This window comes from Myotis nattereri (assembly GCF_964212035.1).
Source record: "Myotis nattereri genome assembly, chromosome: 1".
NCBI lineage: Eukaryota > Metazoa > Chordata > Mammalia > Chiroptera > Vespertilionidae > Myotis > Myotis nattereri.
The window spans coordinates 146951871-146967693 of NC_138075.1; the positions used below are offsets into that span (position 1 = coordinate 146951871).

The 15823-nt window shown below is 40.2% G+C and overlaps 1 protein-coding gene across 1 annotated transcript in view; it reads right to left on the reverse strand.

Moving 5' to 3' along the window:
* The window catches only part of COL25A1 (collagen type XXV alpha 1 chain), a gene marked incomplete at its 5' end in the record, with an annotated part of 476430 nt that overhangs the window by 74289 nt on the left and 386318 nt on the right, over positions 1-15823 (reverse strand). The window contains one exon of the mRNA XM_081107901.1: positions 14860-14904. Coding sequence (XP_080964027.1) covers positions 14860-14904 — 45 coding nt within the window. The remainder of the gene's footprint in view (positions 1-14859; positions 14905-15823) is intronic.

Genomic DNA, 15823 nt, shown 5'->3' on the forward strand with positions numbered 1-15823 from the left:
AAGATGGCTGTCCCCAAGTGGGCACAAGATGGCTGGCAGGGGAGGGCAGTTGTGGGCAATCAGGCCAGCAGAGGAGGGCAGTTAGGGGTGACCAGGTCAGCAAGGGAGGGCAGTTGGGGCGACCAGGCCGGCAAGGCAGGGCAGTTTGGGGAAATCGGGCCAGCAGGGGAGCAGTTAGGCATCGATCAGGCTGGCAGTGGAGTGGTTAGGGAGTGATTAGACTGATAGGCAGAAGCTGTTAGGGGCGATCAGGCAGGCAGGTGAGTGGTTGGGAGCCAGCAGTCCCGGATTGTGAGAGGTATGTCTGACTGCCGATAGGGATCAGGCCTAAACCGGCAGTCGGACATCCCCTGAGGGGTCCCAGATTGGAGAGGGTGCAGGCTGGGCTGAGGGACCCCTTCCCCAGTGCACAAATTTTATGCACCAGGCCTCTAGTTAAACATAAACTAAAAAAAACACCTCTGCAAATACTTCTTAATTGCTTTCCAAAAAGGTTCTGAGTTTTATCTGCATGTATAGGCACCCACTCTGTTACTTTTCCACAATTTCATCAGCACTGAATATCACAATTTTAATAATTTTTGGCTATTTTAATAAGCACAGAAGAGTTACTGTTGCTCAGTTTTGCATTTATCACTTGTAAGGTTAAATATTTTCCATGTGTTTATAATTTAAATACATATCTCATAAAATTTTAAAGCTAAAATTTGAATAAGCTTTTCCTAAGTGAATCAAAAGAAAATGAAATGAAGAAGGAAAAAAATGACTCATAGAACTTCACCTTTTAAATAAATTATATCATGAAAAATATATGCAAACTTAGATTAGGAGGTTTTGGAGCATTCTGTTGTTATCCAAAATTAGTTTCTTGGGTTGTGAGAAAGAAATGTTAAAGATAAAATGCTGTACAACTTTGTGTACCAAGGTCAGGTTATGGGGTACTGAAAGGCATTAATTCAGTGATGGCGAACCTTTTGAGCTCGGCGTGTCAGCATTTTGAAAAATCCTATCTTAACTCTGGTGCCGTGTCACATATAGAAATTTTTTGATATTTTCAATCATAGTAAAACAAAGACTTATATTTTTGATATTTATTTTATATATTTAAATGCCATTTAACAAAGAAAAATCAACCAAAAAAATGAGTTTGTGTGTCACCTCTGACACGAGTGTCATAGGTTCGCCATCAGTGCATTAACTCATCCAACTAACACTGAATTTAGTGAAAATTTATTTTATACACTACTCTGGGCTTTTTCATGGTATATAAAGATGAAATAGACATGGCAAATGTCTGTGTCTAAAGAGCTTATTTTTGAGTGAGAAAATATATATACAAAAATAGCTTGGGGCATCTAATTGAAGTAATAGATTGTTTTTTAAAATGTATTTTATTGATTTTTTTAGAAAGGGAGGAAGGAAGAAGAATAGAGAGATAAAAAATATCAATACATCGGCTGCTTCCTGCATGACCCCCACCGGGGATCAAGCCTGCAACCCTGGCATGTGCCCTGACTGAGAATTGAACTGGTGGCCCCATGGTTCCTGGGTTGATGCTCAACCACTGAGCTATACTGGTCAGGCGATAGACTATTTTTTTAAGCAAAGTTTTCTTATACTTTATGAAGTAAAGAGGCACAATAAATATAAATCAAAGGTACGTCTTAATGAAGAATGAACCATATGTTATATATGGTGTTCATATTTTCTGATATGAGTACAAAATATAATTATCATGAAGCTTCTTCAAATAAAGTTATAATAATATTCTATTGTTATATAATGTAGTAAAAATGTACACATTCAGAGAAATATATCAGAAAAGACAGACCAAAGAAAAAGGAATTAGGTTTTGTGTGTATAGAGAGACAGTATCATTTGTTGGTACTATCAATTTTTTTTCTGAATGCATTTCACATTCACACATTCTGAAGGACAATGCAAAGACAGAATAAAGAGAAACAGCAGCTAACATCTTAACTACTGGTAGATTGATGTGGTTTTCGCTAATATACTTTAAATTCTAAGGCTATTCCCAAAGGATAATTCGCATATTCAAGCTAAAAATAAGTTGGGCTGGCTTTTAAGAAAGATGGCTTTCTTTTCTTTTTTTACACCACTCTTTAGAACTCTAATGTAAAACATAATTCAGGGCTTTTACAATTATTTCAGGTACAACTTGAAAAAATATTTTAAGACAGAAAAGAATGCAGTTTTCTCATGTAATTGAGTGCTAAAGGGAGATAGGTTATTTAGCAGCAATATCGCTCACCATTACTCAATCGTAATTGTTTTTCACTCTGGCAATGAGAATGAGTCATAGCTTAACATTTTTAGCATAATATAATTTTGCATTCACTTGTCAAAAACAGATTTGCTTCTGTTATGTACTAGTACTGAATTTTCTTAAAGAACTCATCCAAACAGAAGAGAAAAATAACTATAAGGAACATGGACCAGAATGTGGCGTCAGTCTTAAGATGGTTGGAATTGGTAGTGTTGGTGCATATGTGCAATAAAATAAAGACGAAAAGTGGGCAGCAAGGCCATGGATACCTCTCTAACCACTGGCTGTATGGGACCTTTCTTCCTGGAGGTGACAGAATGCTGAAGGATCTCAGTAGCTTGCGTAGTGAACAGGATTGGCCTTGAGTCATTCTTCCTCTATGGGCAGTCACGGTGGAGAGTAGCTGTCCCCTTTTTAGGCTTCAGGGCCTCAATGGTTTTGGCAGAAATTGGATAAACATCACTTGGTAGAGGAGGATTCTTTGAAGGTGAGGCACCCAACCCAGACTTCAGATATAACTATTTGGGGAAGAGGTAGGAAAACGGGGTTCCTCCTCTCCATTCATATGTGTTCCCCCTCTCTAATTTAGTTTTTCATTCTAGTCTCCTAATGGCAAAAGAGTATGAACATGAAACTTGAGTGAAGATAGAAGGTACAAAATAACCAATATATTTGACCTTAACATTTATAGAAATGTAGCATGACACAACAATCTATGTATATAAAAGCCTAATATGCAAAGTGTCCCCTCGGGAATTCAACTGGAAGACCGGGAGTTCGATTGCTCACAATGATGTGCACTGACCACCAGGGGGGTGGTGCAGAATGAAGGAAGGCCCCGGCCAGCAGCTGGAAAGCCCAGATGGGCCCAATTGCCAGCCAGCCCTAGGGACCTTACCCATGCACGAATTTCATGCACAGGGCCTCTCGTACAAAATAAGAATCTTAGCTCCAACCTTCAAGTGTTATCAGTGCTCTAGAAGAATCCTTATTCTTTTGGTACCTGTGCACACTTGTGTGAACTCCCAGGGATACCCACCCCCAGCTTAAGATGTTTGACGTGAGGGAGATCCAATTGACACTGATAATATATAGTTTCACTCCGCTATCTTTTTAGTAAGTTTGTGAGGGGTGGTCTGCTGAACTATTCATCCTTGGAAACAGTTCTTTTATGTATGTTATCTACACCCATTTTACATCTAAAACACAGCCCACTTGTATATTGGAGATATATAAACATCCCCTTATTAGAGGGGTGGCCCCAGAATCTCCACCACTGCCAGCACTCCCTCTGCCCATTGCCTCACTTTATTTTCTCTATTGCACCAATTACCACCTAAGCTATAATTAAAAAAAGAAAAGTTTCATCTCCCTTACTATGAATGCCAGATTTGGGAAATAAAAATACAAAATACCCAGTTAAATTTGAATTTTAGATAAACAACAAATACTTTTTTAGTTCAGTATATCCCAAGCAACAAAAGGGATATAGTCATATCAAAAACTATGGGTTGTTTACCTGAAGTTCAAGTTTAATTGGGTATTTTATTTGGCAACTGCCATCCCCATCCCCTCACCACTACTAGAATAGAAATTTTGTCTACTTTGTTCACTAGAAACTGTTCCTGACACATAATAACTGTCCAGAACACACATATTGGAGGAAAGAGTAAATACAGGAGATGCAAACACATCAAACCTACATAAAGATGTGAAGTGCTTATAACCCTTTCAATACTGGGAAAGCGGGAAAGCCCTATAACCATGGTGACAACAGTCGGTTGTCTCAGCTACAGCAGGACCCAGGGCAAAGATGGGAGAGACCTTAACCCAGCAGTGACACCTCCAATCATGCAGGTCCCTCTGGGAGATTAGGATTGAAGAGCAGAGAAAGCGCATGGGGTAAGAGGGAAGGGTGGGAGTGAGTGTGGAGAGGAGTCCCGTTAAGGACTGGATGCCAAGAACGAGCTTCTCAAGAAAGCCTCTGAGCACCCCAGGACTCTGCAGGGGAAGCGTGCCTGCCCAGGACTAAAGGATCCAACAATTCTGCCTGGGGGTACAGAGACTGGGCCGCCATAAATATGTTCATATAACTCAGTTATCTCCCCTTTTCCATCTGCTCCGTCCCTCACCCCATGTGCCTCAGGGGAAGGGTGAGCAGTAGCCGGGGCAGTATTGGTTTTATAAATTAACAGGCCATCTAACGTTTCCAAAACACGCTTTCAGAACTCACCCAAGTACCATCGTTTACCTCACGAACTCACGCTAACATCTGCTTTTCCCTAAGCAGAAACATACACGAAATAGCGAGTATGTTAGGTGAACCAAGCCTCATTCTTAACAGATGAAGAAACATTCAGAGAAGGGAAGGAACTTCTCCAGAGGCAACTCGTTGCGAAGAGGAAGATGTGAGGTTAGAAGCTGGGTCTTTGAATTCTCATCTTGTGTTCCTTTTATTTGAGCAACTTGTGTCCAAAAACCCATTCATTTTTTATGCTTCTTTTCTCTTTCATTTCAGTATAAACTAGGAGAGTGGCTTCAGGAAGCCTCCAGTCTAGTCCTATGTTCTCCACTTCTGGTCCTGGGACATAGAGCAAACGGCTTGAGCTTCTGTGGAGCTTGTTTTTTTCTTCTATGCAGTGTGCGGGGTAAATTAAATGCGTCCTCTCTCCCGGCTCTAAAGAATTAAGACTTAGTTTCACTATTATTATTATTTGTTGTTGTTGGCCTAAAGATGTCACTGGTGGCTTCTTATCCTCAGACATCTGATTAAACTTGGCTCAAGTCCCGGTTTCACAGGCTGCGGAAGTCCAAGACCACCTCTCCGGTCCCGCATCTGCATGTGTCACCTCTGTTTTGCCCCAGACCAATTCCGACATGTCAGTCAGTCAGTTGCCTGGAGAACCCCACTCTCCCCAGACCTTTTGCAAGCTCAGGACCGAATACCTGGTGTTTTCGGGAAGCTGTCACATCACAGATCATGCAGACATTCTTCATCTTCCTGCCTTCTCCTTTCTCCCCCTCCCATTTCAACTCCCTCCCTCCCTCCCTTCCTCCCTCCTTCCTCTCTCCCTCCCTCCTTCCCTCCCTCCCTCTTTCCTTCCCTCCCTCCCTCCCTCCCTTGACAGTTCTGGGAATTCAGCTTCACTCTCTCTTATGTGGAGCAATTCAGCAGTTTTGCAAAAGCTTCTACTTGCATATCCAATCCCTTCTTCTTTTTCTGTTTCTTTCCTGGAGGTGGAGGGAGCTTTGTAACATGGCAAAAGGAAAATCAGAAGAGCCCTAGCCTGGGCCATTAGGGTTGGTTATGCGTCAGAGCTCTGCCTTCCTTCAGAGGACTTTGTTTTGTTCCTCTAATCAGCAAACTCCAGCCCTAAAATTAGAGTCTCTTAGTCCGCATTGGAAATATGAATATTAATGAGTAGGAAAGTAGACAGGTCTAGCAGCCAGGAACTTAATAAAAATATTCTATTTCAGATAATATACTGAAATGGGTCTTAAACTGATTACAGTAATAACTAAATTAAACCTCGTAATCAAGCCTTCATTATGCTTTTTTTTTTTTTTAAGTACCACTGTCTAAAAATGTAAAATAACAAAACATGATAGTTATAGCAATAACATTACAGTATGGACTATTTCAGAAATAAGTCTGCTGGGTAGCTCTTTTTCTTTTAGTTTTCTGGATTGTTCCTGTAGATGGAAATATACCAAATATAATTTGAACAAAGAAATTCAAATGGAAAGCGACAGTAAGAATTTTGGGATCACAGAAAGTAGTTAGGTTGAGCTTATTTGGGTGAAATTTAACACAAATGAGAATTACCTACCTTGAGCACATCCCTAAAATTTAAAGGTCTGGGTAGGACTCCATGGCTGCCCCATCCACCCCTCAGTGCGAATGTCCTCCCGCTTCCCAGCCCCAGTTCTCCAGTTCCCCAGGAAGAGCCTTGGGGGCTGTGTGTGAGCACATCCTGGGAGCTCTGCCCGCAGACCCCACTGATAGCTGCTGCAAGGCCACCCACAGGCTGCGGAGCACACACCCTGGTGGAGCGGTCCACCCTTGGGAATACGGACTTGGGGACAAGGCCACTACAGGTACTGGAAGCAGAATCAGGACAACTGATGGAGGAATTCTTGAGCCCCCTATAATCTAGAAGTGGGGGGGAGACTGGGCTGTGAGTAGGCATGTCCCCTTGGCCTCATGGGCCCCACACTCCACGGGGAGGGTCACACTATCAGAGGGACAAGGGGGGCTGGACGAGGAGCACCGCGTGCTGGGCTCTAAGGGAAACGCCATCCAGTACTTCCTGCTTAACTTAAGAAAGGTGCAAAAGTGGGCGCACACCGGCCAGGGTATGACGCCAGAGGCCAGTCTTTTCTGCATGCAGGAAAAAATTGTTCTCCGTGTGTATTGTCATGGGGAAAAAAGGTGAAGAACAAAGAGATGTTTTAGAAAGACAAAATGTCAAAATGGAGGAAGGGGCATTGTGAAGTGGGAGAGTTTGCTAGGCCCGGGTTAAACCACACACAACACAGTGGTCAGCTCCCTGGCCACACAGATCTCTTCTAAATTAGACAATTCAAGTTTCTTGCAACTTTCCATGGGACTGGGGCTGCCAGGAAAGAAACTGCAGCGGGAACAGCTAATCACTGTCTCCAGTTCACAGAGAAAAATAGCCTGGACTTATGTAATGATACATTTGAATAAATAGTTATATTTATTAATTTCTATATTTTTTATTACACTTTGAAGTAAATGTTATAATCCTCATTTGACAAATAGAGAAAGTAAGGCTCAGAGAAAGGTAAGTGACTTGTCCCAAGTCAAACAAATAGTGACAAGCGAGCAGGGGCAGAATTTAAAATCCTCACTCTTTTACTTTCAATTAATTTATTTATTGTCTAAAGTTTTACATATGTCTCCTTTTTCCCCCGCTTGAGCTCCCTTCCGTGTCTCCCCCCACTGCCGCCCCAGCCATTCCCATCCCGGGCAAGCCCCCACCGCCCCGGTGTCTGTGACCATTGGTTATGCTAATATGCATGCATAAAATCCTCACTCTTAAGTCTGGGGCAGACCTGGCTCTGAAGCTGAGCTTTACCACAAATATCTGATGATCTAGGACAGTGGTCGGCAAACTCGTTAGTTAACAGAGCCAAATATCAACAGTACTTCTTCAAAATAGACTCGCCCAGGCCGAAAACCGACTTCTGCGCATGGGCCACGAAGTTTCAATCGCACTGAACGTGCGCCCGCACGTGGTACTTTGTGGAAGGGCCACACTCAAGGGGCCAAAGAGCCGCACGCGGCTCGCGAGCCGCAGTGTGCTGACCACGGATCTAGGACAAAGCACTGGTTCTTCCTGTGCTTCCCTCAGTTTCCTCATTGAAAGAATAGAAATAATACTGCACCCACCTCCTAGGACAGCTGTGAGGAGTGAGCGAGTATGCATACAACATTTAGGACAGTGCCTGACGTTAGTAAGTGCTGAACAAATGTTAGTAATGATTACTACTGCACTCTTTAATCTCGGCACTGGGCAGGGAAGGCAGAGAAGAGAATCCTGAGAGAGAGGCAATTCCTCGTAAATTAGCCCCACTGATGCTACTGGGAACTGGGTATATGTTAATGTGCTATGATTGGCATAATAATTTATTTCATGACAGCCTGACTTTTAGTACAAATTCCACAAATCAAGCGTATCACTTAGAGGTCAGATCTAATGACACAAGAACAGGCCTGGCCAGTTAGCTCAGTGGTTAGAGAGTCAGCCCGCTAACTGAAGGGTCGCAGGTTCAGTTCCAGTCAAGGGCACATATCTAGGTTGCAGGCTCCATCCCCAGCCCTGGTAGGGGCACATGCAGGAGGCAACCAATGGATCTCACATTGATGTTTCTCTCTCTCCCTCCCCTTCCCTTCCTCTCTCTCTAAAAATAAATGGAAAAAACATCCTTGGGTGAGGATTAACAAAAAAAGAACAACAAACTCTGTGGCTTATATTGACTTAATATTTTAGTGGTCAGAAACTCAGTTGAAATGCAATCTCTGATGAATATAAAAATTCTACAGTGGCTGCTGACTCAGTGTTTTAAAAACAGAATTCTAAGACCAAGGTTGTCTGTATTTTCATTTGTAAGTACTGAAGCCTGGTGATAGGTTCTCTCCCCACTGCCAAGTGCTGTTTATCTTTTAAGTTTCCCCTAAAACCACCTCTTCTGGTCCTTCCTTGACCCTTTGCTCCAGGCCAGGCTGGCCTGTGCTTCTCCACTGTGTTATTTAGCAGCACTGCAACTTAACACATTTTAGTAAGAATGCTCATTTAGCCCTACCTGGTTTGGCTCAGTGGACAGAGCGTCGGCCTGCAGACTGAAGGGTCCCAGGTTCGATTCCATCAAAGGGCATGTACCTTGGTTGCGGGCACATTCCCAGTAGGGGGTATGCAGGAGGCAGCTGATTGATGTTTCTCTCTCATTGATGTTTCTCTCTCCCTTCCTCTCTGTAAAAAATAAAATATAAAAATAAAAAAAATTTTATCTATAAAAATAAATGCTTATTTAATGTCCATCTCCCCGACGAGGCTGGAAATTCCATGAGGGCAGAGAGAGCTTTAATGCCAATGCTCAGATGGTGCCTGTGTTTAGCAGTTAGGGCCGAACAGATGGTTGAAGAAGCCAATAAGTGAATCAATGGACACAGCACATGTCAGGGGAGTTGTGTGTGTTTTTTTTTTTAAGTTGTAAAATTATGTATGCAATTTAGTCAGATCTAGTAAATCGGTATTTTTGCGATCCCCTCTACAATAGATAGTGTATTTTGCAATGAAAAACAAGTGGCGTTGACGATGTCATAATACCTTCAGACACATTTGCTTGGTTGTTTCTTTGTTTTGCAGCAGCCTGTGAGCAGCTTCCCTTCCTCTCGTACCCCTCACCCCACCTATCCCATTCCCTCCACTTTCTCGTTTCCCCTCTCCCAACCTTTCATTTAGCAGAATGATGACTGGTGTCAAGTTTGATAGTAACATGCCTAGATAGAGTGAGGGGGAAGTGGTTTTAAGAGTATTTTACTATCATTGTTTTATTTCGAGCCAGCATGAAATTACCCCTTTCAACTATATTCCTCTCTAAAGGAACTTTAAGTTACTTACATAAAGAATAGAAATACTGTTTGCCCCCACTTAAGTAAAATTGAGTAAAAATTATCTTTAGGAGTAAATTTGTATTACAAAAATGCCTCAGAATGTGTGAATCACACTCAGGGATGATGTGATTTGAGGATATAAAATATCGTGTAATAGATGATAATGATGTTTCTTTAAGAAGAATCCATTCTATTATTATATCTAGTTAATAGAGGAAAAACACACACGTATTTTTAGATTTCTGCTGCACACAACTTCTAACTTTAAAAGATAAAACAATTAGTAAAAATAATGTAATTTTCAACTTTAACCTACAGAAGAACTAAGGTGCTGTAAGATACTTTTCCTGAACTATTAATTAATCTGGAATCAGAAATTAATCATTTCATTTAATTCTAAATATCTTTACTTAAAGTCTAAAATTGAAAAGTCATAAATAGATTGGGTAAGAGATCACTGGGTAAATTCTGTTACAGGAAAATTTTAAGCTAACCAGAAAACAAACCAAACTATAACACAGTCAAATCCTTCAGGAATTTAACTCAGACTGTTTAATGATACAGTCAAGGCAGCCAAAGAAAAGAGTGTAGTTAGCAATTCAATAAGTAAATCAGGAATAAAAAATACTGAGTTCCTTGCATAGTCCCCTGCATAGACTTTAATAAACAGCTTGACCTTTGGAAGTCTGAGAGCTTCAATTTATCTGCTCTCTAAATATGCTCACAATAAAAATGCCATTAGAAATATGCTGTGAGGATGAATGTCAGTAAAGAACTGTGAGACCCATGGATAAGAGATGAAAAGGAAGTCTAAATACCATAACTATAAGCTAATTAAAATTTAATGTGACTTAAAAATCACATTGCTATCTGGGGCAGATTCATAGGTGATATACTAAGAACAAGTTTTAATTTATATTTTATTTTGAAGTCTTATAATAACCCTTGAAAAATACACAAAACAAGATCACCTGATATTTCTCTTTTGCTTTGAAAGAATCCCTGTGACTCTGGGACCTCGGAAAAATTCCAGCTGGCTTAGACAAAAATAACTTGTTTTTAATCTTGAAAAATCTTTAATATTATTTTCTCAGTAACAAAGAGACAAGGATGTGAACCAAGTGATGCACAAATTAGACTTGGACTGCACGCTATCTCTTCCCCACAAGCTCCTCCTCTATGGCATTTGCACAGTCCAATCAATTATTTGATTGCTATTCAAATAATTTGTCATCATGGTGATTTATTCTTATGGATGCCAATTCATGTGGAAATGTGGAAAGTAGGAAATATAGGGTCCTAATAACACCAATTAAGAGCTGAAATTTTAAAAGCTCTGACATATATATTGTAGACAGCAATTTATTTTGTCAAAGGATGATTCAGTTTAAAAAAAGGTCTACCAAAAAAATCATTTTTAAAAGCCCATATACTTCTACAGTATATCTGAGCAGTAAGGTTTAATTAACAAATATTCAGATGTACATTTGTGGTGTGTGTGTGTGTGTGTGTGTGTGTGAGAGAGAGAGAGAGAGAGAGAGAGAGAGAGAGAGAGAGAGAGAGAGAGAGAAGGAACCATCGAGTACAAATAAAATATTAATTATACCTCTGCCAGTAAGATTTACTTATAAGAATTACAAAAATGTTTGTGCCCAACACAATTATCCCAAGAAGAGGACATTTCATATTTTTAGGTAGGATGGTGTTAAAACTGCTCTAACTGCTTCAGCTATTTGTTAGAACCAAATCCCAATTGTGGAAACAACCTTCAGAATTGGGAACAGCGGGTGCTCAAAGCTGGTTGAATTGGGAATGAGACCATCACTTAGGGACTGACAGATACATTGGTACAGTCCCTCTCCCATTTTACACATGAAGCCGCTTGATCCAGAGAGGAAAAGGGCCTTTCCAGGGCTGCACAACCGGCAGAAGACACAGAGTGTCCCCTCTCCAGGACAGCGCTCCTACGCTGCCCCATGCCGGTGGCTGAGCCTTCGGATAATGAGATGTGTCTTTCTCTTTTCCATGTCGGTACTCACATGCCGACTACCTAGTATGGGGCATGCGGTGGGGCGCCAGGGGACAGGGAAATGTTTTATATTTATATGGGGAGACTATACATATTTTACACATTATATTTATGTGTAACTTTGCATATTCATTCTCTCCCTCTCATGAAGTCAACTGGCTTCTGCTACCTTCTTGAGATTAAGCCTAGGGCTCCTTTGCTGAAATGCTTTTTTTCCCCTCACCCGAGGATATTTTTTCCATTGATTTCTAAAGAGCAGAAGGGAGAGAGGAGCGGGGCAGGAGAGAGAGAGAACATCAGTGTGAGAGGGACTCATGGATTGGTTGCCTCCACATGCACCCTGACCAGGGCTGGGGAACCTGCAACTGAGGTACATGTCCTTGACCAGGAATCAAACACAGAGTCCAACCTTTGGTCTGCAGGTCAACACTAACCACTGAGCAACCAGCCAGGGTATGCTGAAACTGTCTAATATGCTACTATTATAGATACTTGATAACGTTATGGAGCACCTATTATATTATATTCACTTTAGAGATGTCATCTAGTTAATACTGCCCGGTCTGCACTTGTATTTGATACTTGAGCCTTAGAAGCATTCCATGACCTGTCCAGTGGAGGACGGGCCTTGAAGCATTCCCTCTCGCTGCCCGCAGAGGCCATGCTCCTCCCTCTGCCCCTCCAGCCTCCCACCGCTCACAGAAGGGAGCTCAGGAGCCTTTTGTGGGTTGTGATGCCTGAAAGAGCTAGATTGGAGTTTATGCCATGTTACCGCTTATGTAAGTCTTCGTTCCTACCGGAATCTGAAGAATGGGAAGACCATTACAAAAATAAGAAATACTCAGATTAGCAATCAAGGTAACCAAAATTTAAAGAAAAGTAGTAAAAAAATGTCTCCACCAAATTGATTAGTCAAAGCCAGTCGCCAAGTTTGTTAATTTGAATGGATGGAAAATGTTCCAAAACATTTTCTTAATGTAGTTTACTTTTCTTTCTTTTTTTATAGGAGAAAAATCATTTTATTTTCTAGTTGTTTTTTTACTTTTTTCCATCACCATGTATCCCCTCTATATTTCCTGGTTTTTATTTGGCATATTTCTGATGGCTCAGAAATCATTTCCTTCCTTAACCATTGCCTGAGAACTATTTCCTAGGCATTAAAAGTATATCAGTGGAAAAAGTAAACTTGTAATGTGGAAAAAATGTTTTCTCAAGACAATTTAAAGACATTGAGGTGCTTTTTTTGTTAAAAAAAAATGTAATTGTAAGCTGTCTTCTTAGAGAAGCAAATTCTAGAGATCCAAGACATATTTCCTGTGCTCTAAGTATAGGACTCTGTCTTCATCTCTGTTTTTCCTTCTAAATGACCTGCTATTTCAGTGAAGGGGACTCATTTTTTTTTGCACTTCATTTTCCTAAGGATGAGATGCCGAATATTACAAATGTTAGATAATGACTAGGATTAACAGAAATCCTACACCCCAAGTCTTAAGCTCTATGAAGTAGGAAAAACAATTTTAAATTACATTTTGCTGATACCTTCATAAAAGTGTGAAATAATTTAGCTTTCCTGGGTTTTACAGAAAACACTTTAAAATGCCACAAAGATGTATAACAAGGCATAAAACTGCAAATATTAACTGTCTATTTCCTTGAAATATAATTTAAATGTGGTGACTAGGACAAGAAAATGTCACATTCCTTTCTCTTGCTAAGGAAATTGCAAATTTCCTTTGCAAAAATAAAATATATGCAGTCTTCATAAGCATATATGTGACAGTTTTAAAGTTGTCTTGTTTGAGGTTAAAGGTTCCTATAAATTTTCATGATTGTCTCCAAGTTGAAAAAAGAAAAGAAGAAAAAGGGAGACACTAACCTCAGGTACGAGTTTGTTTTCTCTCCCACGTTACAAACAGTGTTTGTGCTATACCCACATACTGAACTTTCTAAATAGCCTGAGTTATGTAATTTTCAAATCCATCTTCGAATGAATACACTTTTGAGTTTTTATTTGTTTCTTTCCTTGATCTGCCATGTTGTAGATGGAAAGTTAATCCTCTCTTTGCCAGGGTTTGTAAAACAAATGGATATGCATGGTACTAAATGGCATGGGCAGTCCATTACTGATAAGTGTGCAGTGTTTAGTTGGGGGATTTCAAGGCACTATGAGCCTTGGCTGAGAGCATTAATTTCACTTGGGAACTGAGTAATTCTGGAAACAGAGGGCCTCTTTTCAAACACAGATCCATCAAATTTCCAGAATTTCACCAACGTGAAATGAAGGAAAAGATGAATAGTTACATCACTGTCATAAGGGCTTTATGCCTATTTACTCATTTCATCCTCACACTGACCTTATTAGGTAGGTATTGCTATTGTCTCCTTTTTGCAGATGAGGAAACTGAGGCCAGAGAATAAAAGTTTTGGCCAAAATTCACACGGTGTCTAAGTGGCAGACTCGTGCTCTCAGCCACTCAGTGGATTTTAAGCTGTGATAGTTTATATCTTATTAGAGAAGAAAAGATGAATTGGAGAAGGTCACGTGGTAGTTTATTCTGTCTGTAAGAACTGGTTTCCTTGTGATTTCAGAATTCAATCCAGAGTGCAAAGATGTAAAATCTTCTGGGAAGAGAAAGTGACGGATCACAAAATTTCAGAGCCAGTCCAAAACCTCTGAGGGGAACAGGCAAGTCCCTAGCTCAGCTCGCTGGCTCCAATGCACTGGCCCAGCTAGTGGCTTTGCCTGCCATCGAGGCTTTCCTGGTCTCTGCAGAGGTTCCAGATTGACAAACCAGTCAGGACTCCTGGGGAGAACTGAATCCAGACCTAGCTGTGGGATACAGCTACATGTTTTTTGCAACTAGTAAGCATGTTGCAGGGATAAAAGTACACATGTCATAGATATGTCTCTGTAGAGTTGTGAGTGTTTTTTTTTTTAACTTTATTTCTGCTCCCCTCATTATTAGCAGTTCAATAAAGTCTATTTTACTCCTAATTTTGCTTATCAGTAAAAAGAGCTAGCTTCTGGATTCAGATTTCAATAGGTTCCCACTGTAAGAATAAACTCTGTTCATGAAAAACAATACATATTGCTTTGGCCATGACAAGAATAGAGTGCATTTATTGGTCACAATTTGTGTTAAACATAGACGTTTCCATATATATTTATGAGAAAGGTACAGCTCTTACATAAATTATCAAAATAAAATGGAATAATTTCCAAGAGTTTCTATTTAATATACCTTTAAAAATTAAACTAATTTGACCACTGGCACATTATTTTTTATATTTCAAAAGTATTTGTAGAGTTTTTATAAGCACATAAACTTATTACTAACATTACTGATTAGAATAATTTTGCAATTTTAGTCATCTCCAAATGATCAAAAATATAGCACTCACCTTTTGCCCATTCATCCCTGGAATCCCATGTGCTCCAACAGAACCCTAAGGAGACACATGATTAAATTAAATTGATATCACAATCACAAAATACTTCAATTCTAAATTTATATTGTGTTAGTTACGTCAGCCATAGCTTTACCTTGCCAGAACGTATCTGGGAGGCTATGTTTTTTGGTTCTTACCCTCGGTGTTTAAACATACAACAAGGTACGCAGACTCATCAGCTTTTGCAAAAACTATTGAGTTAAATTTAGCTGTTTCTCAATACCCACCAAACTGCAGTAAGATTTTAAAGAAAGTCACATCATAAATTGAGATCCACAGTGGTCACAAGGCCACATGGCTCTAAATTTGGGTGCTTTTAGGAAATAAATAGGCTTAGTTCCATCTGGAAAATGCCTAGCAGTAGCAGCAACTCTTGAATTTTATGAATTTAAATACCATAAAACAAAAGGTAATTAAAATAACAACCACTTGTTGCACAATTAGTCAAATAAGGGACCCGTGTTGTAAAACTCAAATTTATTGTATTTGCAACATTTCCCCCCAGACTTTCAGGGAGCACATTGAGCCACATGAGTGTGAATACGTCTTGCAAAGCAGACTAGGAAAAATGTTGCAAATGTTAAACACTGACTAGGAACAACACGACTTCCGTACATGAAATATTAAGTGAGCGCGCCTGCGCGCAGGCTCTCGAACATGTGTGCATGTGCTTTGGGGTGAATACCAATGACTGGACATAGGTGGGGTGAACTGAGAATAAGCAATCTGTCACCTGAGGAAAATCTATGACATTGAACTGGATATGGTAACATTAACAAATGTTTTCAAATAGTGATGTCATTTCCTTCCATACACCTCCCTTTTAGGCTCTGGAGAAACCATTTTTAAAGAAAATGTGCTTATTCTTTGCCTTGCACTAGAAAACAGCTTTTTCTTAGTCTATGTATGCTATTAA